This window comes from Panthera onca, chromosome A1 (assembly GCF_046562875.1).
Source record: "Panthera onca isolate mPanOnc1 chromosome A1, mPanOnc1 haplotype 2, whole genome shotgun sequence".
NCBI classification, from domain to species: Eukaryota; Metazoa; Chordata; class Mammalia; order Carnivora; family Felidae; genus Panthera; species Panthera onca.
In genome coordinates this window covers 30,983,217-31,005,396 of record NC_138339.1, presented here as the reverse complement: position 1 = coordinate 31,005,396, position 22,180 = coordinate 30,983,217, and the positions used below count along the sequence as shown (strand labels likewise).

Genomic DNA, 22,180 nt, shown 5'->3' with positions numbered 1-22,180 from the left:
TTTCAGAGACACGCAACACAGAGCCCAGGAAGCAGCACACGCCAGAAAGAGAGGTCTCCAGGTAGCAGTGTGAGCACAAAAAGGAAAGGAAAGAGAGACACACAGAAGAGAACACCAACACTTCTGATGTAGAGTCTGTATTTCATTGCCTTATCATGATAAGCAATAGCTGTGTTGTCTTTTAATTTAAGAACTATATTCCTGCCTTTTCCCTGTGTCCTTCGGAAGGTGGCAGTTTATGGAACTAACAGTGGTCTAGCATCAGCACCTAGAGAGTTAAGAAGAAATCAGTGTGCCTTGAGGATTTCCCAAGATGGCGGCCTTGGGCCTCAGAGCAAGTTTACACTGTGGGGTTTTAGTCACATTGGGCCCAAACATGTTAAATCCAAAGTCTTCTGAATTCTAAACCAAATTGCTATCTTTTGTTAGGTAGTAATTGCCTTATGAGCACAATTTTTTTTTTTCCCCAGAAAGCCTTTCTTTGACTTTTTTACTAAACCCTTGAATATAAATCAGTTACAGAAATTATGTCTATTCTCCCATTACTGTGGGAAATTTCGGCCTAACCTACCCAATCCTCACCCCCAACCTTGGGCCTTCCTTCTCCCTGGGCCGGGATCTGGCAGGATGGGGAAATAGAACCTCAGCACGGCCCCCTTCCCACCAACCTCTGCATCTCACCCCTCCCTCTGCCCACTCTGGCTGTTCCATCCCACAGCTCTTGATCCCACTGCATTTTAGCAGATTCCCCATTCTTCACACCTTCTCCAGAAACCCCTGCAGCCCCCCGGCGCCCTGACTCCCACCATGGGCCTGAAAGGAGGAGCAGGTCTGCTCCATCCACTCATTCACCGCGTGTCACTGTGCTCCTGCTCTGTGTGCCCCGGGCTGGGGTTGCAGGCACACGCCTCCGCCTGCTGGCATGGGGCTCATGTCCGTAGTGGACGAGGAGAGGAGAGGTTAGGACTGTCCACTCGTGCTCTGCACTTGCCTCCGGCATGCCTGCCCCCTGCCTTGCTGCACCTGTCTAGTGCCCTCATGCCCTCAGTCCCATCCCTCCTGATGCTGACCTTCACATCCCAGCCCTGCTGCGTCACCGTCTATCCTGGGTGCTCTTTATTACTTTCTCCAGCTTCTGAGTTTATCTGTATATACCGGTAATTACTGTTCTACAACAGAAATAACAGAGCGACATTTCTAAACTTTGCTAGAGATTTATCTAGTTTGAGCACTATTTTAAAATTTCTCTACAGTGAAGTAATTTTTCTAACTCCTGCCCGTTTTCATGAGATATACCATATGTTATTGTTTTTAATACAAGTAAAACATACTTCTTTCTTGTTGAAGATGATCTCAAAGTAGAGCAGGCTGTCGGGATGGGAAATGGAATTCTCCTCACGTGGAATTACGATCCCAGCATGACTTGTGACTATGTTATTAAGTGGTGTAACTCCTCTCGGGCCGAGCCCTGCCTCATGGACTGGAAAAAAGTGCCTTCCAACAGCACTGAAGCTGTAATAGAATCTGGTAAGATGAACTCATACCTCTTAATGCAAGTTCTTAAAATATATTTTTAAACGGCAGTATATGGTGTGACTGGGTATAATGAGTGACCACCCACCCCCCCCCCCCCACCACCACTGTGAATTGGTGTGACTTTTCTGGAAAGTGTTTTATAGCCATATGTGTGTGAAATGGTTCATATCTTTTGATCTAGTAGTTACTTGTTTGAGAATTTATTCCAAGAAATAATCAGAGTGACATCGGATAACATGTAAGAATGTTCACCACAGTAGTATTTATAAACATAAAAATTGAAAACCCAAACAGCAAATAGGAGAATGAGTAAATTACAGTACATCTAGAAAGTGGAATGTTAACGCCAAAGATTGTGTCAAATATGTAACACCATGGACAAATGCTCCTGAAGAAAAAAGACTGGAACCCTAAGTAGTATGGTCTCACTCATCGTGTGCTCAGGGCGCAGGCTGCGGGGTTAGGCAGAGCCGAGAACAAAGGGCTCGCAGCCATCACTGCTGGTGTAGGGCATGGGGGCATCCGTGTGGCAAGGGGCGTGGTGCGTGCATGTTTTGGGGGGCCGTTCCCAGTGACTGTTGACGAGCCGTGAGTCCTACCAGGTGAGCTGCTTTAGATATGAGCAGTCTCAAGTTCAGCCATGAGGGGTGTGTGGTAACCTGCAGGCTAAGCCAGCCCTATCCTTGGTAATTACAGCCCCCTTCCCACTATCATTGTTCCTTCTGAGTGGCTGATGAGTGTTTTGTGCCTCTGCCCTCGGGAATTGTGGAACCTGTGGCTCAGTGGTCGTGGTGCTTCTCGAGGTCATTCCGTTGCCGTGGTTTTCCCTCACATGGGTGCAAGGCTCAGGAGAGCAAGCAGCTGCTGATTCTTATCTCGCAGAGAACCAGGGCTACCTGCCTGTCCTTTTCACTGTCAAATGGTGAAAATGAGTCCCGCCCACTAGATTACTCCAAGTCGGTTGAGATTATTTGCCACTTCTTGAAATATGCAGTGGTTCCCTTCATCCTTTCTTAGAGCATACCTCCCTCATCAGAGTGCCCAGCTCACACCAGCTCCTCCCCCCACGGAGCTGCCTGAGCCTCCCACAGTCCTGGCGCACCCCACCGGAGCTCTCGTCCCTCTTCCAGCCTTCTCGCTTGGGCTTTGAGAATGACCGGGTGGACTAGGGCAGGCTCGGTGGTGTGGAAAGGGGTCTCCTTGGATAGCGTGTGACCTGTAGGGTGACAGGGCCAGCCTCCCGTGCCAAGGCAGGTGAGCAAAGGCCCTGCGGTGTGGTTGAGAGAACAAAGGCTCCGAGAAGTAGGTGGCTTGGCCCAACGTCACAAAACTGGTGTGGGATAGCACCAGGATTCACATTCAGAGCTGTTCCAAGCCTCAGGAGGCCAGGAGTTGTCTCCATTATATATGGTTGCTGGGAGGCACTTCTCTTGTCCCCTTTATGTACTCACTCCACTGTCCTCTCTATCTTATGACCTCAAAACATGGAACCCCACTTGGGCTCTTTTTCTTCTTAAGGCGGTGGAACCCTATAGAATACTGATACACATAATTGTAACATAACGCTGGGTGCATGCAGATTACAATAACCTCAGGTACACCTGTCTCGAAATAAAGTTGCAGAATGATTGTAGAGGTTGATCCATCTCTCCTTTGAGCTTGTAGACCCACTGGTCTTCCTTGGGCATGTAGCTGGAGATCTGGTGCTCTCACCACACCAGAATTTCCCCCCCAAGCGGTATCGTCTCCCTAGACCACCACTGGTGAGCTCCTGATTGCCCTTTAAGGCCCTGTTCACATGTCACTTCTTGGTGGATTTTCGTGATATTCTTAAATTCATTTGGTCATTGAAGGTGCCACAGCCTATGATAGACCCCTGTGGTCTAGCACATTGTGTCATGGTTACCCCATTCATCTGTCCCCCCACCATGCTGCCAGCCTCTCTAGGCCATGGGCCATACTGTGTCCGCCCATTCCCAACATTTCTCACGTTGCATGGTATTGAGGAGGTATTTTAAAAGGGATTTTTTTAACTGAAGTTAAGAAGCTTCTCTTGCATGTCTTGTGAAGTTAATAACTCAAGGGCACTGAATGGTAATGCTACAAAGAGAGGCTGACTCTATGGCCAGGTCCTTCCACCCTGCAGCGTCAAGGGAGGGCGGAAATGTCAGTGTCTGCTTTTGGGAGCAAGGAGGGAGAGAGAACACTGGCCAGGGAAGGGCTTCCAGGGGCTTGATGGGGACCTGCGACTTGCTAGTAAACTGACCCTGGACCAGATCCTGGGGAAAAGTCTTCATTGCTTGATTTTAAGAAACAAAATGCAAGTTTTGATCACTGTTCTTTCCCTTCAAGGTCATGTCATATTATAATACTGTTCATTACAACAGAAGCGAATTTGTTTAATTTTTCTTCGGTCACTTTTCACTTTGTCAGTTTTGAAAATACAGATGTATTGTTTTAGAAGAAGAAAACATCTGTTTAAAATTAGCTTTGGAAATTTCAGAATAAGTTAGCATAAATTGGATATTTCTAAAATAGATGTCCATAGTAATATGTACTTATTAAAGTTAATTGTGTTCACCCTGTAGATCAGTTTCGACCGGGTGTAAGATACAATTTTTTTCTGTATGGGTGCAGAAATCAAGGATATCAGTTACTGCGTTCTATAATCGGATATATAGAAGAATTGGGTAAGTTACGTGGGTAAGATTTCTTAGAGTTCAAGGTAATGTGAAAAAATGGAAATCAATTGCAAGAGTGAATTCTATAAATAGATTAAATGGAGATACTTAGCTCACAGAAGGAAAAATAATTCATTTGATGAATTTAAAATCGTGATTACTCCATCTTCATTTCTCTAATGTTTATATTTCACAATTTCACCATTGAGAAAACCAGATCTTCATTTCGATGTCAAAGATACTTAATTTGCACTTAAACGCGTTTAAAACACCATTAGCTTCGAGACCGTCTGTTGGAGTGACCGCTTACAGACTCGGCCCAGGACGCTTCCCTGGGTGTGTGTGTCCTGGGTTCCACCTGTGTGTCTAGTTATTAGCGTACAAGCTTCACAGGAAAAATACTTGTGATAGAATTTCTGAAATTTTACGACTCAGTAGAGAATAAAGTTCTAAGTCCAAGTGCAGTTATTTTTGAGGATAGAAATTTCATGAAATGTTGATGTCTTGCTCCGTATCAGTAAATCCTCCCTTAACTATCCACTTTTTCCCTTTTACAGCTCCAATTGTTGCCCCAAATTTTACTGTCGAGGACACATCTGCAGATTCAATATTAGTAAGATGGGAAGATATTCCTGTGGAAGAGCTTAGAGGCTTTTTAAGAGGATATTTATTTTACTTTGAAAAAGGAGAGAGAGACACATCTAAGATCAGGGGTTTGGAATCAGGTAAGTAAATTACCTGATTGTGAGTATAGCAAGAACAGTACTTCCTAGAAGTTCTCATTAACCACAGAAAAAAAAAAAAAAAAAAAAGAAAAGAAAAAGAAATTCTGCTGAGCAACTTAATACTTGTTTCCAAAACTGTCTGAAAAATAGGTAAATGAAAAATGTATGAATATGAGAATTTTAGGATTTTAGTGTGTGATAAAAGACACGTACCACTGTTCATTTAAATTATTCTGCAGCCCTTGGTAATAAGCCCCATAGGACAGGGAGACCATCTCTTTCTAGTCTTGTATGATGCAAAACATAGCATCTTACATAGCATCTGTAATTATAATGAGGAGAAAAGCTCAAGAACCCAAAGAATGGCTCTGGGGCATCTGCTGTTCTGTGACAAAGAGCCACCCGTGCAGTTCACCGGGGCCTTAATGAGCTGGCCAGCTTAACTGACTTGACTGGGGACATGTGTATCCATTAGATCCTAAAAAGTACAGTCAGTCCTCGACAGTTGGTAAGCGTGTGTCCAAAGACCTTAGAGAATTTTCAAATTTACAAATACAGAGATGTTTGCGCAGACCTCTGGCTTCTCCCTAAATTATATTTCTGTTGGGAGTCAGATGATTCCTATTCATAGCCACATAACACAAGCATATCATCTTTTCAGTTTGAGAGCTTTCATTTCCCTTAATGACCTCTCCTCAGAAAGAAACCATTTTAATTATTTAATGCCTGTCCAGCAAGTAGAGAACAACAGTGCTGGATGGAGACGCTGACCAGGCATTAGCTAGGTTACTTCCCAGAGCAGCTGCATTCCATGGGTACCTCCCCCACATCGCTGAGGTCTGCATTTCCTGAACCTTCCACTGCCTGTGAACGAGAAAAATCCTAAACACAAAGTTCTACAAACATCCAGAGTCTAGTGAAACTTTTCTTAAATGCTCAGAAATTTTACACTTGGATCAGCTAAAATTCTAGCATATGGACTTCCATTTAGAGGTGGTGGATTCGTCACTGAAAGAAGAAAACAAAGGCAACTGGACAGGCGAGAGTACACCAGCTGTGGATGTTTGGGAGCTGATGGGCGTGGGGCACATGACCTAGAGAAGCGGAGCTCCGTGAAATCCAGGTGGACGTTCAGGCTTCAGTGAGAAATAATTTCACTCATTGTAGGGGCCAGGGTTGGAGACAGATGGTTAGGATGGATATGGGCTGAGCAGTGAGGGTGATTGAAAGTCTGCAAGAAGCAGTTAGAACCCCCAAGTCCTGCACCGACTTCATGTGGTGAACATGAGTGCTCTCTCCTCTGCCTGAAGACAAGGGGTTTATTCTTTGGAGAAACTGAGCCAGAGAGCCTCCAGAGAGGGGAACATGACAGGAAGCAGTGTCTGAAGCACCCTGCCTTCTCCTTCCTCTAATAGGAAGCTAATGGGACATCTTCATCTAGGCCTGTTTCCTTGGACGAGATTAGAGGATCTTTCTTTGAAGAAAGTACATGGTTCCTGAGGAATGACACAAAAGGCGCTGATATTGGGGGGCTGTCCCAGTGAAAGGCTGGAAACTGACCTGGTCATTTCCCACCAGTGATGAGCGATGCCCCCCAACCAGTAAGCGCCACCAATTCGCAGTGACCTTCCAGAGGCTCACTCTTAACCATGACTAGCAGCCAGGGGTAACCAGATGGTTGAGAAAGATTCTAACATGAGGACAGAAACCGGGAGAAATGAGAGGAAACAGGTTCAGTGTAGGGAAACAAATTTAAAACTATCCTTGTGTGGTTGAGATGCGCTGTATTTATTGAAAGGGCATGATGTTCTAAAAAGGAACAATCAGAAGATAGGTAAGGGTTCATCAAAATTAAAAATGTGATCTAAGAAAATTTTAAAGAATTAAATAGAAGATAGAGGAAAATTGAAAATAGAGAAATTCTTCCCCAAATTAGATGAATGCAGAGGAGAAAACTTTGGAGTAAAACGATTAGGAAGTTGGAGCATCAGAGACATTCACTGTCATGCGAGAGAGAAGAGGGAATAGAAGGAAATTACCAAAGAAGGAGCATAAGACCATTTTCCAGAAGACCAGGCTATATAGAGTAAAAGTACACAGATAAATAGAAAAAAAAAAATCTACACCAAGGTAGATCGTCATGAATTTCCAGAGCACCTGATAGATAAAGAACAAGTCCTAGAAACAGAGAAAAGTGGCTTGTGTGTGAGGCATCAGGAATGAGAGCGGCCTCGGACTTCTCAACAGTATACCAGATGCCAGAAGATAGCACAGCTATGTGATACTGACTGAAAATTCAAGATACTGACTGAAAATTTTTCAACCTAGACGTCTATACTCTGTCAATCTTCCAGCCCGTGTGAGAGCAGAACGAAGGTGTTCTCAGACCTGGAGAGCTGCACATCTTTCCTCCCCCATCTTTCCTCAGGGGGCTCTAGAAGAGCCCATCATCCTGAGGAAGCAAGGGGGGCAGGCCCGTCTAGGAGGGTGGGAGCTAGGAAAGCCTCGTGTCTGGAGCAGACACCCTGGGGAGGGGACCCCGGGGGACATAGGGGTTAGGGGGGAGCTGGTCGTGGCCCTGGGATTTTGTTGTTGGGCCACGTGAAAAATTGTGTTGAATATTCACAGGAGGATATGGGAAGAATTAGGAATAGGTACACTAAGCAAATGAGGGCAAAAACACGCAGTTACAACAACAGTAAAACAAGAAAGGAAACATGAGCAGACCAAGCAATTTGTCTTAACAGGAATTCATGTTTCTGTGATCCTAGTGATGTACACGCTGGATTTCCCAGACATTTTGATGTGTTTGTGTGAATGACGTGGGATGAGAGGGAGAAGGGGTGTGGAGAACACCAAAGCGTCACCTTCTTTGTAGGACGTGCATACGGAAGGTCAACAAAATCAAATCAGATTTGTAAATCAAAGCACTGCCAGTCTGAGGGTTTTTTTTTTCAAAATACGGAAGTAAATCCGCAAAGAGGCAGATTGTGTGGTGATTGTCGGTGGCAGGGGAAGGTGCTGGCAGGGAGCTGCTACTTTTTGGCCGTTAGCCATTTAGCACAGTTCGGTTTTGCAAACTGTTGTCTTCCGGTATTTTGATTCAAACCTGAAAATAATGGTTTAGACAGTTCTTCATACTTCTTTTGAAATGATTCAAGGCTTCCTCGCCAGTGACTCGTCTGGCAACCCTGGTGCGCTGCCTCTACCCCGGGTGGTTTGGAGCAAGTGCTCTAGCGAGGCGGGCTCTCCTCCCTCGAGCCTCTCTCTCAGCTCAGGCAGGACCAGCCCCAGGCACCGCGTCCCCCTCCCCAGCAAGTTGCGGTTGTGGTGTGTTCTCATGTCCTTAGGAAGAGAAGAGACTTCTCTTGTTTGTCGGCTATACGCTGGGATTGTCCTAGGGAATGTATGGCAACTTCACTTCCACGGGCAGAGAAACTCAAGCTCAGAGTGGTTTACCTAACAGGTCCAGATTCTACGACTACTAACTGGCAGAACTTAGCTGATTCCGCAGGCCTTGGTCCTCCCGGTGACCAGCAACCAGTCACTTGAAAGGGATGTGGGTAGAACAAGACACGAATGACCAGGTGTTTAAAATGGTGTAGAGATCAGGAATAATAATCTTCGCTTTAAAAATAGGTCGTTCTGACATAAAGGTTAAGAATATTACCGACCTCTCCCAGAAGACACTGAGAATTGCCGATCTTCAGGGTAAAACGAGTTACCATCTGGTCCTGCGAGCCTATACAGATGGTGGAATGGGCCCAGAGAAGAGCATGTTTGTGGTGACAAAGGAAAATTGTAAGTTAATTGCTGCTGTTGAGATGCTTTCCACACTTGAGTGCATAACGTTTCTAGCAAGTTTTGTCGCTGTAGGAACCCTCTTCTAAAAAATTTCACGTGTTGCGTGTTTAAAGTGGGTGGCCAGCAGTGTTAAGAGGCCATGGGGATGGCTTCATATTTATTCTTGTCAGTTATCTGGAGCTGTTTCCTCGTGAGTACCTAAGAAATTAAGGAAGTAAGGATACCTCTGAAGTCTGGAGTTCTGAATGCATGTTGAATTCAGATAATGGTGACCCACTTTATCCTTTTTTTCCCTAACTATTCTAAATGTGATTTTTAACATATCTAGAGAAGGGTGAAAGAAATATCCTTAAAAAAAAAGGAAAGCCCAGCATTCACAAATTTGAGATGGGGACTGGGGAAGATAGTTTTGACTGTCCGTGGCAAAGAACTTGAGTCGGGGCACGGCGTGTCCTGTAGCCCTGAGGTGGGCTTCACACACTGAGTAAAGCACCATGAGGATACAGTTCTCAGCCAGGGGTGATTTTGCCTCCTGGGGGATACTTGGCGATGTCTGGTGACATTTTCGGATCCCAGAACTGTAGGGTGCTCCTGGGATCACATGGGTGAAGCCCAGGGATTCTGTGGAACTTCCTAGAGCGTGCACGACAGCCTCCTCGCCCGCCCCACACACAGGGAAGAAGAATCGAATGGTCAGTAGCACTCAGCTGTGCTCCAAAGAATTTTAAGTATTAGTGTAAACATTATCAAAATGCCTAAAGGTCATATTTGAGTAGTTTTTCAATGTCCCTGGAGCCGTGGAATTTTTTTCCCTTTAAATAATCTATCAACTTAAATGTCTTCTGATAGGAATTTATTCTATACTTCATGCTAAAAATAGTGATGTGAATATATCCAATATTCTCTTTTTAGCTGTGGGATTAATTATTGCCATCCTCATCCCAGTGGCGGTGGCGGTCATTGTGGGAGTGGTAACGAGCATTCTTTGCTATCGGAAACGAGAATGGTAATGGTACCTGCATTTACTCTTGCTGTTGTGTTCTTAAGAGCATGATTGTTTAGTTTATGTGTTAACGGAGAAGTACTTGGCTGCAACTAGTCAGTAAATGTGGATTTAGTCAGAATCAATGTTGGATTTAATAGTAAGCAAGAACATGGCATGTTATTTAAAGGTTTTTAGTCAAGTGAAAGGTAAATTTTTTCCTGCTGTATTTACTAATAATTTTAAGTAAGAGCAGATATACTAAAAAATATTTACAGGCATAAATAGGGCAGTACCTCTATGCAAGATTAATGATTAGGATCCCATTTGTCCTGATGACCTGTTTAGAAACTACCATCATTTATTCATTATTCAACAAATATGAATGACATCTCCCATGTGAAGAGTGAGACAGAGGTGAACTAAATAAGCGTGATCCTTATAGACTTCTATCATAGTAGGGAAAGGTGGACATTAAACACATAATCATCCAGTAAATGCACGCTTACAAAGTATGAGTGGGTACTAGGAAAGTCACTGGGCATCAGGAGGGGAATAACAGGAACCACGTCACTAGAGATGCCAACCAAGGCTTCCCTATGGGAGTTGCATTTGAGTGGAGTCCCAAAGTGTAAGGAGAGGAGAGAGTTTTCCAGGGAGAGAGAAGAGCTCCTGTGCGGGCCCAGACATTGGAAAGAGCTTGGTCATCTGGAGAAAGTGAGAGGAACTGTGTGTCTGGGTGAAGCTTGAGAGGCAGGAGGTGAGGCGAGGTGGTAAGCTGGGACTCCGTGTGAGAGAGTACATCATGGTCAACTGGCAGGCACTGTCCTGGGCTGGGCTTGGGACAGATGGCTGTGTTCAGGCATAGACAGCCCTCACTGGCATTAAAAATGCCACCATTCATGACAGAGAAGAGAATGTATTCTAATAATCTCGGTTTATAAATTAGCATAGTAATAGTTTAGAACTATAGAATACCCTGTTTTGGTAACCATATTTTCATTACCAAAAATCACATTTTAAAAATGACTTTAATACAAAAGATAACATGAGAGAGTTTATTTTTTTTAATTTTTTTTAATGTTTATTTATTTTTGAGACAGAGAGAGAGACAGAGCATGAACGGGGGAGAGTCAGAGAGAGAGGGAGACCCAGAATCCGAAGCAGGCTCCAGGCTCTGAGCGGTCAGCACAGAGCCCGACGCGGGGCTCGAACTCACGGACCGTGAGATCATAACCTGAGCCGAAGTCGGACGCTTAACCGACTGAGCCACCCAGGCGCCCCAACATGAGAGAGTTTACAAGCTAGAACATTTCATACTTAACATTTAACAAAGTTGTTTTGTTTTTTCCTGCAGGAATTTCAAATACTAAACTTCCTTTTAACAGCTATAAATGTAATATGGCACTGAGAAAATACCCTTTATGTTTGCATTTAGTTTTTGCTCAACATTAATAGCCCTTTCCCCTAATAGTCCAGAACCTGTTATGAGCAGTGGAGAACTGCCTGATGCAAATATGTTCCCACAGTAATGGGCCCTATTTAATCTAGTTTGCACTGTGGACGTTTGAGTAGATGAGCAGGTCCTCTGTTTCACTTATGATTTGGGAGTACAGTCACCATTTCAATTCATTGCTTTCTATTTTCAGAAGATGCCTTCGTTCTAAAATAGAAGTACCGCTTGTCTGTTTCAAATAGGAACCTCTCAGTGCATTGTACAGAAAGGTTCATGAATGATCACACGAAAAAGGATCTTGCATTTTTATCTCAGAAGTTCATTAAAGCATCATATAAAATGTCCAAGTAAACCTAGTGATTTACTAACTTATTTGTTGTCTAATTGATCATCTCAATTATTAAATGTACTTAATCATCTTTATTTAAAGGATTAAAGAAACCTTCTACCCTGACATTCCAAATCCAGAAAATTGTAAAGCTTTACAGTTTCAGAAGAGTGTCTGTGAGGTAACCCTTTATTTTCTTACGTTTCTCTTTGAAGTCCTGGCCTCCTCTTTTCAGTCTTTTGTGAAAAGCTTTTAATGTGCAAATATCATTCAATGTCAAATGTATCAAGCGAAAGAGCAGTGCTTTAACATCTGCTGAACTTCTGAAATTATTAATTTTAACTTGTTTTTACCATGCTCTTTTTTCCATTGCTATTAATAGCAGGTAACATATTGATATGTAAAAAAGTAACTTTGTTCTAGCAGGTACTACAGAATAGTAGAGACAAATTTGTATAAACAGCTGTGAAAAAAATCCCTCCAGTAACGCCCCTTTTTGTAGGAAGGGCATTGTGGCAGCTTTTAGTGCTATTCTTAATCATTGTTTCATAATCTATTTCTAGGGAAACAGCGCTCTCAAAACATTAGAAATGAATCCTTGTACCCCAAATAATGTTGAAGTTCTGGAAACTCGATCAGCAGTTCCTAAAATAGAAGATACAGAAATAATTTCTCCCATAGCCGAGCGCCCAGAAGAGAGCTCTGATGCAGAACCCGAGAACCACGTGGTTGTGTCCTATTGTCCGCCAGTCATCGAGGAAGAAATACCGAACCCGGGAGTGGATGAAGCCGGAGGGACCTCACAAGTCATTTACATCGATGTCCAGTCCATGTATCAGCCTCAGGCAAAACCAGAAGAGGAACAAGAGAGCGACCCCGTCGGGGGGGCAGGCTATAAGCCACAAATGCACCTCCCCATCACTTCTACCGTAGAAGACCTGGCTGCAGACGCTGACTTAGATAAAACTGCAGGTTACAGACCTCAGGCCAATGTAAATGCTTGGAACTTAGTATCTCCAGACTCTCCCAGATCCACAGACAGCAACAGTGAAATTGTCTCTTTTGGAAGTCCCTGCTCCATTAACTCCCGACAATTTTTGATTCCTCCTAAAGATGAAGACTCTCCTAAATCGAATGGAGGAGGGTGGTCCTTTACAAACTTCTTCCAGAACAAACCGAATGACTAACAGTGTCACTCTGTCACTTCAGTCTGCCATCTCAGTAAGCTCTCACTGCTGGTGCTGCCGTGCCAGCACGGGGCATCTTGGAGGGATCCTGTGAAGTGTTGTTAGCAAGGTGGACCTCACTGCGCAAGTTACACTCCAAGTGTTAATGTGCTCTTAACGTAGTCTCATGGCCCAAGTAGGGTAACTCAGAAATCCAGACCATGCAACTCAAGTTTCGGAGCTATCTGTGATTAGAGCCAAAGAATCTCTCGTGCTCCACCTTTGGGGAGCACTTCACGGCTAATCCTGTCCGGTCCCACACATGCAAAACAACTCCCACAGCAGCGCGTTCTGTTCTGTCAGTGGTTTTCTCATACGGATACTTTATGGAATTGCAAGCAGATTTACAGGCACAGGAGAAAAATGTCAAAGTAACAGATGATGTTTATTTGCCTGACACTTGCTCCATTTAGATGAAAACCAAGCACAGATTTCAAAATGGTTAACATCATTCTCCTCTATCCACAGCATTTACGAAAAATTAATATGATTTTTAACGTAGCAACAGCTACTTAGTGTTTTGTTTGATAAAGTATACTGATTTCCGTGCCTACTGTATAATGGTTATCAAACAGTTTTCTCAGGGGTACAAACGTTGAAAATGAGCGTGACACTGACCAGCCCAAATGAGAATCGTGTTCTCTTGCTTTGGGAGGGTTTACAAACCTGTCCCTTATTTTGTAGCTTGCATGCTGACTTCCCTTGTTGCAGTTGGTTGCCCTAATACTTAAAATTGAAATTTCTGAGACTGCAGATCTAAGTTTTTCTAAACATCTGTTTTTTTGCGTGTGACACGGTGCCCGTTTTGTAAGCATGAGCAAATTCAGTATTACTGATAAACACAGGATTCCAGGGGTTTCCTGTTTGAGGTGACTACTGGGCAGTCTCGCTGTGTCAGCTATTCTCGTGCAGCCCTGATCGGTGTCACTTTCTCCTGAGAAGGCTGTGCCACGGAGCCCCATGCACCCAGGCGGTGATGACCCAGGACACCTCGTAGCAAACGTTCCTCCTGATCAGGCATTTAGGCAGGTTCTGCCTCTGAAATGATCGTGAGTCCAGACTGTTTGATCCAGTCCTCAAAGTTTTAAATCTAAAACTAAAAAGATAATGCTTCCTGTAGGAACAGTTACTCAAGGGCTATTTTGTATGAACTGTCACAAAGTCAGTTTGAATCCGTGGGCACGCCTGCATTAAGGGCACAGCATTTTCTTTGTGAGCTGCCCGTGATTGTGTGTCTTCTCAGCATCCTCTGCCCCCTTTGGTCTTCATAAGTGATGTCTAGGACGAATGTGGTCAGAATGAAAAACTCAAAAGTGTATCTTCTGTTTCCCTCACGCCCACGTTGTCTTGTGTGTTTTGTCTTTTGACAGTTAAGGCAAAGTACCTGAAAAATGGAAATCTCTGAATACATCAAAATGTGCCTGGTTTTTTCTTTTTTATCATCCGAGGTTCTGTGATGTATTTGCATATAATGGATCAGTTGTCTTTTTTTCTAGCTCCTAATGTTTCTTTTATAAAAACCATGTCATGGAAAAAAGCCACAGGGTGACAAGGAGCAAAATCCATTTGGGTACTCTATGAATCCTAGCTCTAATTGCCAGAGTTCAGCTAAATTCTTGAGCTTCATGTTATATGGACACGTGGGATGAACTAGAACTAATTATACACACACACAGTATATTAAAACCATGTCATAGCTCCTTGGGATTTTCAACAGTGAAAAATCTATCAAGCCAGAGCCATCCCTAACAGTTTTCTCTTCTTCTTTATCTTCTTGGGCTCCTTTCCTCAGCTTACACCCCAGACACTCAGACCTGGGGCTGCCTTCGTTTCCCGCCGTGGCTGGTCATTACCGCGCCCCTGCTGCCCGCAACTCATGCCTCGTTCCCCCCTGAAACCAAATGGATCCTGCACTTCATCTCCTTAGGGTAGCATACGTGTTGGCTAAGGTAGACACTTTTTTGGTGTGAACTACACCACACCGAATGGGAAAAGGCAGGCCAGCAGAAATTGATCTGTGTCATCAGTATATATGCATTATGCATTGCAGCCGTGGCCATGTGGATCCGATGCCCTTTCCAGCCTATACACCGACTCATTTGTTCAGCTGACGGGGAATATCACTGGGCTCTTGAGTCCTTTCACCTTGTCCGAGACTTCAGTACTTTTCCTGCATGAAAAAGGTTCAGAGAGCTGCTCGGCTCTGCTCTCCCCTGCCTCTGGGGTTCCATACACAGTGATCACTAGGTTAATGGGAAGCAGAGTAACACTGTTAGTGTGGGTAGGCTCCTGATAAGTTGCCGTGTGCTTCGGAGTATGTGGTGTAGGTGTCAGGCCAAAGGTTCCTTGCCTTTTGCCACGGAATTGAAGACAGCCAGGCCCACTGTGTAAATCCTAAGTTACTACCTCCCACCCACTCCCAACCCCCCAACCTGGGCATATGGGGGTGGCCTCAACACGGGGAGAGAGAGGGGAGGGGTGGAGAGAGAAGATGCCCTTTGTCACATATCCAGTTGTTTGTGGCACTGGAGACCCTGGTAAATGTGCACTGTCCATCAATGCTGGGACCATGCTCCAGTGTGAAAAGCAGTTTCGTAGGGGTCCTGCTCTGTCCAGTCATGGTAGCGCCTCTGCCTGGGGCAGGGGAGACTAGAATTGTTCTCTCCAGCCCTTCCTGACTGGGAGAGTAATTGGGAAATCCCTCTTTCCTCAACTAAGGCCTAGTCATTGCTTAGAACATTCTACATACCTGAACTACAGTTACGCCCCACCACGTCTGTTTAATAGTACTGTGTATTAGGACGCATTTTCGTATCTCTTACAAGCCAGTTCACTTAGTAGCCAATTTCAGATCAAGTTTCCCTGGTGAGAAATGGAGATTCTGGTGGTCATTATGGCTGCCTTTCTCTTGTGAGTGGCCCTCCTAGATAAACAACATTTAGCATAAAAATATTCTTAGAAGACGTAGCTAGCATTTTGACATTAGCTAGAGCTTGTACATTATGGACTGTGTGGATTAATCTCCACGTAGAGTTGCAGTCATCAGTGTGTTGAACTGTAGAAGCCTGGATTTGAGATTGTGGCCCTGGGTATCAGGACAGTTGTGTGTTTATGTGCTTAGGTGACAGAGGTGCTCTGTTCTGCAGCTGAGACTCAGAAGCAGCCGTTCGTGGAACAAGTTAAGGGCGGAAGTGTCAGCCTCGTCTTCCATACCAGCATAACCTTCATGGCCCGTGGGTCTGAAGAATTTAGACCCCCAGTACTGTCGCACTCTCAGAAACTGGTGAAAGTCACACTGTTAAAACTTGATGCAACTTGGATTCTTGCTGGAAGTTATTAGTCCTGTAATTCTTAGTGGTTTTCACGTTGTCCACGTTTAGGAACATTACAGCCCTTTCTGTGTTTGAATAACTAGATTTAGGTTAGTGCAAAAAGAATTTGAAATCAATTTTACGGTCTTTTGAAATTGAAGTACTCCCTAACGTTCGACATGCAGAAAATGTTATCTCAAAGCTTTCTACTGCTCAGGCACATAATCTGATAAGACTTTTTTTTTTTTTTCTATTTACGCTAAAGTAATTTTTACTGTTATCTGTTTCGAACCATTTAAAAATTTGCATATCTTTTATAAAATGTCTTTTTTTTTCTTATTCCTTATCTAAAATTAAGCATCTCAGAAGTCAAATGTGAGATCATTAACTATTTACAAAGACTAGGTACATAGTGGGAGTTCAATGAGTAATTGTTTATCGAGGCCCCTTCCAGAACGTGCAGAATAAGCAGTTTTCCTGAAGGGTGGTATGTATCAGGATCTAGCTTGTGTGGATCTAAGCCTATTGGCTGAAAGATTCAGATCTACTCGCGAAGTAGCTCCAGTTTCAACGAAAACTTGGGAAAGACTCCTGCAAAAGCATCACTGTCTTATTCCTTACATCTTATTCCCTCCCTCATGAGTATTCGTAGTGTCTTTTTATTTGATGGCTACAAAACTTGGGACCTGTTTGTGCCAACCAGCATGTGTTCTAGCGAACCAACACTACACTGATGTGTGAGCTTAACCGATTAATATAAGCACTCACTCATTCTCTGGATAAACTCTTTCTTCAAAGCGTTTATTTTAAACTGGCACTTCCCGCCAAAACAAAATTCCATGGTACCGTGCCCATCCATCTTACTTTTTATATCCAGAAGAAAATTTTTCACAGAAGGAAAAGATTTTCTAAACTTACTGTAAATGCATCTTTTAGATATGACCTTAGAATATCATTGGAAAGCACTTGGTTTAAATTTGCTCCATTTATGTCTTCATGGATTATGTACCAGGGCTATTAATATTTAAACTTATTTCAGTACGGTCGTGAGATTTTTATTTCTTTTCAGTTTGAGCTTTTGTCTATTACATGATCATATTCATGCCAGTTATAATACAAATGAGCTATTTTTAATGCCCATATGGAGGATCAAGGACATTAAGTTCATGTGTCAGGCTTTATCGTGTGTGGTAAAATTCCAGGGGATGTGATTTGATCTGGAATATATCCAAATTCTTACAATTGTGATACTGAATTCTGAAAGGTTTCTGTTGCTTTTAATCCTGGGTAGTGCTTATTTCTCCCTCTATTAAGAATGTTCATATTTTGGATTATAAGTGTCTAAGTTATAGACAGAATTCACCTATGTAAGACATAACTGCAACATTTTAATGAAAATTAAAAGTGTTTTAAGAGGGAAAACTTCTGAATGTTTTTATGTACAAGTGCCTAGCTGAAGAACCATAGAAACAGGAAGTTCAAAATCTCTTAAATATGGAAACTATACTGATTGAATATTAACCAAATACAAAACAGTAATAACATAGTACTTTTTGATGGCTATAAGTTAAAAGATGTGGGTGGGGGAAATGAATATTTAATTGATAAGAAAATTAATTTGTGTTACATAAATCTTCTGAGATTGGGTAGCCAGTCATAATTTTAAAAAGCCCAAATAACTAACACCATAGACCTTATGCTGTCCTTAAGCCAAAAATACTTTGTATACCTGGTTGAATGGCTTATTTAAATGTATTGAAGTTCCTTATACATTTAAAATGTACTTCCCTTCATAATTATTCCATTTTAAAAAGGGGTAACTTTCAATTTCTGAACTTACTATTTCTCCTAAGCATTCCATTATAAGAGCTCAGATTTCTAGGTGGTATATAAAATTTTCATTGAAACATGGACAAGCTAAACTGTTAGGTTTAACATTAGTATTTTTGTAATTGAGCATAGAAAAAACAATAGTAATTAATGATTTTCATAAGACATTTTTCAAATATTCTGCCCCCAATTTGATTCCAAAACTTTTTGGATGTTTATGATATACTCATCTATTTAATTTTTTCCTTCCAACATAATGCTTTGGGAAAGTGTGAATATGTTATGAATAGTTGAAGACAACACACAAGAAAAAACCCTGTTCGGTTTGTTGTTGTGGAAGGGTGGGTAGTCTAAGATACCATGGGCTTTGTTTCTCCTGTTATTTTCTCAGAAAGGAGCGTGGCTTTTTCTTACATACATTTCAATTCAGAGTTGCTTGAAAAAGATTGGCCTGGATAGAAAGACATCCGAAATTTGAGATAGAACCGCCTTAAAAACAGGTCCAAAGGTGGTAAAAGTCACTTAGAAACTTAACTATCCTAAAGGAATGTGTTGCCTTTTCTTCTCTTTCATTAGTTGGCCAGAAGTCAGAGGTCCTCTTCATAACATTAGGAAATTGCCATTTTTTTACTTTCAAAATTGCATTGTAGTGAATTACTGTTTACAAAATACACATACTGTGAACAGATATAACTTTTTGTTTTTTATAAGGTTGTTTGTAGAGTGAGTGTTTTTTTTTTAAGGGTTCTGTGTTAAATATTTTCAGTTTTTAAAATAAATACTAGTAACTGTTTACTAATTTTTGTTTGGTCAGGTGTGTGCAGATGTAGCAGAAAGATAGGGAGAAATCCAATCCAACACTGTTCCTGTATTCATTTCTTAAAATGTCACCACTACAGACTTAAAAACAACAACAACAAAAAACCCGAGCTATAATTTGTGATAATCTGTACCTAAAATCATACTTAATCATATAAGGAAACATCTAAATACTCATGTAGAGGAAGCAAGCTACAGATTGCAGTATATTTGTGTGATTCAGTCTGATTCACAGAATTCCGAGTTCAAAATGGAATAAAACAACTCCACTTAACAGAGATGACAACTGAAGTATTTTCTGCCTTGTGAAAATGTGGAGATTATGTTGCTGTTAGAATGGAAAATTTGAACATTTTATATCCTCGTATAATTTCAGAATTTAGTTTCCATATCTTTTGGAGAACATGGTTATATCAAGAACATAGAATATAAGTAACCTATTACTAAGACACCTTAAATGTAAAACTAGTATGCTTGGCTGTTAACTCTAAAGATGTTACTTATGTTTGTTTTTAAAACGTGCATGTATTTAACAATTTTATCATAGTATTGTCATGGAAAAAAATAAATATATTTTCTTACAACTTACGCAGACGAATTTGGGCATTACTGTTTTTTTTTTTTCCCCCTCCTGTCTTAAGCACTTAGGAAAAATACCTTCTGCTTTAATACTTCTGTTAATTCTGGTAAGAATTACACTGGTTTACGAAGCAATAACATAGGGCTATCTATACATTTTTAATATTTTAATACATTGCTATGCCATTAAGATAATCATCTGTATCTTCCACTAAATCTATAATCTGTGTACCAGAAATGTTAGCATAAAAATATCCAAAAAGTGGGACTCCAACATTCTAAAACAACACTGGTCCTTAAAAGTATGTTTCTAATTTCTTCCCTTTGAAGACCAACATTTCTGGAGCTTCTAGGAATATATCAAAATTAGTTTTATCTCAAGTTACCGAATTTGGAAATCCAGTCGTTGCTTCAGCAAAACCTCAGTAATTTTCAAGTATGAAGTGATCTTAAGGAGAATTTCATAAGGGGGAGAAATTAAGTCTTTGGTCCTGTGTAGCCTGTGCTTTACCCAGAGTAACAACTGAAATATGAATGGGCCACAATTTAACCTGAAGAAACTGTGAACTAATTTTGAATTAGTTGTGAAACACGTGTTAGTGTTTAAGCCCTAGGAGAGCGTGTACATGTGGTCTGTCCTCCAGGGAGATGTCCATGCATAACTTGGTTCCCAGATGGGTGAATTCTTGAGCCAAAATATATAGCCCCATCAACCGTAGGGACTTTGAAAAGGTCAAAAAGAGAGGAACGACGTATTAGGGAAAGAAAAGTAGAGATGTGTGAACTTGTTTTTAATGTATTCAACATCACTAAAAATGTTAGTTTACAAACCCCAGTTCTTTACAAAAGAGCTGTGTAAAAGTTAGTTTTGAATGGCCTATGAAGTTGATCCAGTGCCCCTCCCCTGGAGCGACTGACAGAAAAATTGAACTGAAAGTATTTATTCGGTCTCTAAGAACCAGCGAAGTTGATGTAACTAGAGATGTCTTGAACTAATTTGGGATTAAATTGGAGATGATTTTATCCCAGAGTGATTAGTTTCAGATTAAAGAGACAAGAAAAGCTTTTGAGGAGGATTTTGGTAAAAACTGGGAAGCAGAAATCGGGTTAAAATGAGTGCAACTGAAGTGTCCTGGCTGCTCAAGATTCTCTCTGAACCTTTGAAAGGTGAGAACGAGTCTGAGGTCCCAGCTCAGATGCAAATCTGCTTCCCGGGTGACCCCAGCCAGATTTATCACTGCTGTGGAAGCAGGCCCTCGTGTCTCCCGCCGCAGACAGCCTTCCAAGGCCAGAGCCCCAGCCGCCGTCTGTCTTCCTATCCCTGCAGGTGCTTGCATACCCCCGCCCCCCACTCACCTGGTCCTCAGGGCAGATTCTGATTCGAGAGGCAGGAGGCCCTGAAGAAGCAGAGTGCAAGACACGTGCACCCTCCTAATCCCAGATTGCCCAATTACCAACAGCCAATGGCACACACCCTTCACAAATGAACCTCCAGTCTAATTTTCTGCCGTTGGTGGCTCCTTTCCTCTCCTGTGGCGGTGGACGGGGTTTCCCGTGAGACCAGGCGACGGCTGGCTTGCCTGAGCCGCGCACATCTGGCTCCCAGCTGGTTTCACCACCTGCTACCTGGGCCACCCTGGGGGAATTACCAACCTCTCGATCTCCTCCGCTCTGAACGGTGGGTCTTGATAACCTCTTCTCGCACAGCTGTCGTGAGGATTCCCATAGTGTATGTGATGCTCCCAACAGAATAGGTGTGAGATTCTTACATGTGACTCTATCCCTCCAGAAGCCTCAGGAACGGCTCTTTGTGACCGGCACCTCAAAGGTGTAAATGCCTTAGACACGGATAAGATGCACCTTAGGCTACGGCCCACAGTTACCCAGAGGGCTGTTACACGGCAAGAGGCCTGCCAAGATGAACCACGGGGCCTGTTCCCACCTGCTCAGATGCTGGACTCCACCTTTCTTCACCTGGGTGACTGTCTCTGTCCTCACGTCTCAGTTAAAGCATTGCTGGCTCAGGGAGGTCTCTTCCAGTGTCCCAGGACCTCCACCTCTCCACGCACCCCACCTGTCCCTGCACCCCACCTCTGCATGGCACCCCCACCTCTCCCTGCACCCCACCTCTGTGTGGCACCCCCACCCCTCCAGGCAGCCCACCTCTGCACAGCACCCCCACCTCTCCCTGCACCCCACCCCCTCCGCTCACCGAGCATGGTTCTAACGCTTTCTTCGACACAGAAATTGAGCATCTCAGTGCTGCATCCACAGAGCACGGCACAGTATCAGACGCACCCCAAGAGCCTGATAAATAGTCCTGAAATAACCGTACCTTGAAAAGCCAATACGTGGCCTACCATGTTTCCAGGACATAAGAACTACATTATTTTACAGAGAGGTGATCCGCCTGTGGCATAGTCTCCAACCATGGAAAGACAGGGGGTCCTCACGGAATTGCTGTGCCTCAGACAAGGTGGTGGCCCAAGGCGCTCCTTCTCCAGTGAGCCAGGGAGGGTTTGTTCACCGGAGGTCCTCAAGTATTTGTTGAACGTGGTGACCCTGTGTTCCTCCTCAAGGAAATTTGCTCTTATCCTCATATCTCTTTGACAGCAGTGGATAAAGGATAAATAGCCTTGACTGAAGTGACAACAGGTTCAAGCCCTCCTCCTGCCCACCATCCACCACCACCGCACCTCCTCCCTGTCTGGAAATCTATTTCCCTCTCTCTGGGTTAGGCTCTCTGTATTCTTCCAAGTGACAATTTGCATAACCAGGCGATCCATTTCTGTCCCCACCTCTCCTCCCCGAATTGCGCATCTGCTTCTCCAGAAGACAACCCTTATGGCATCTCTCAGACATTTACCTGATGGGTAGGTGAGTCCCGGTAAGTTGCGCAGGCC

The 22,180-nt window shown here is 43.1% G+C and overlaps 1 protein-coding gene across 2 annotated transcripts in view; it reads left to right on the top strand.

Annotated features, from left to right (window-relative positions):
- LIFR (LIF receptor subunit alpha) overlaps positions 1-19,286 on the top strand; it is a 78,536-nt gene extending 59,250 nt beyond the window's left edge. For both annotated transcript variants that reach the window (XM_078445086.2, XM_060637624.3), the window contains exons 14-20: positions 1,348-1,527; positions 4,125-4,226; positions 4,775-4,942; positions 8,582-8,743; positions 9,659-9,752; positions 11,615-11,693; positions 12,076-19,286. In XM_078445086.2, the coding sequence (XP_078301212.2) occupies positions 1,348-1,527; positions 4,125-4,226; positions 4,775-4,942; positions 8,582-8,743; positions 9,659-9,752; positions 11,615-11,693; positions 12,076-12,699 (1,409 nt within the window). In that variant the 3' untranslated portion in view covers positions 12,700-19,286. The remainder of the gene's footprint in view (positions 1-1,347; positions 1,528-4,124; positions 4,227-4,774; positions 4,943-8,581; positions 8,744-9,658; positions 9,753-11,614; positions 11,694-12,075) is intronic.
- The last annotated feature ends 2,894 nt before the right edge of the window (positions 19,287-22,180 follow it).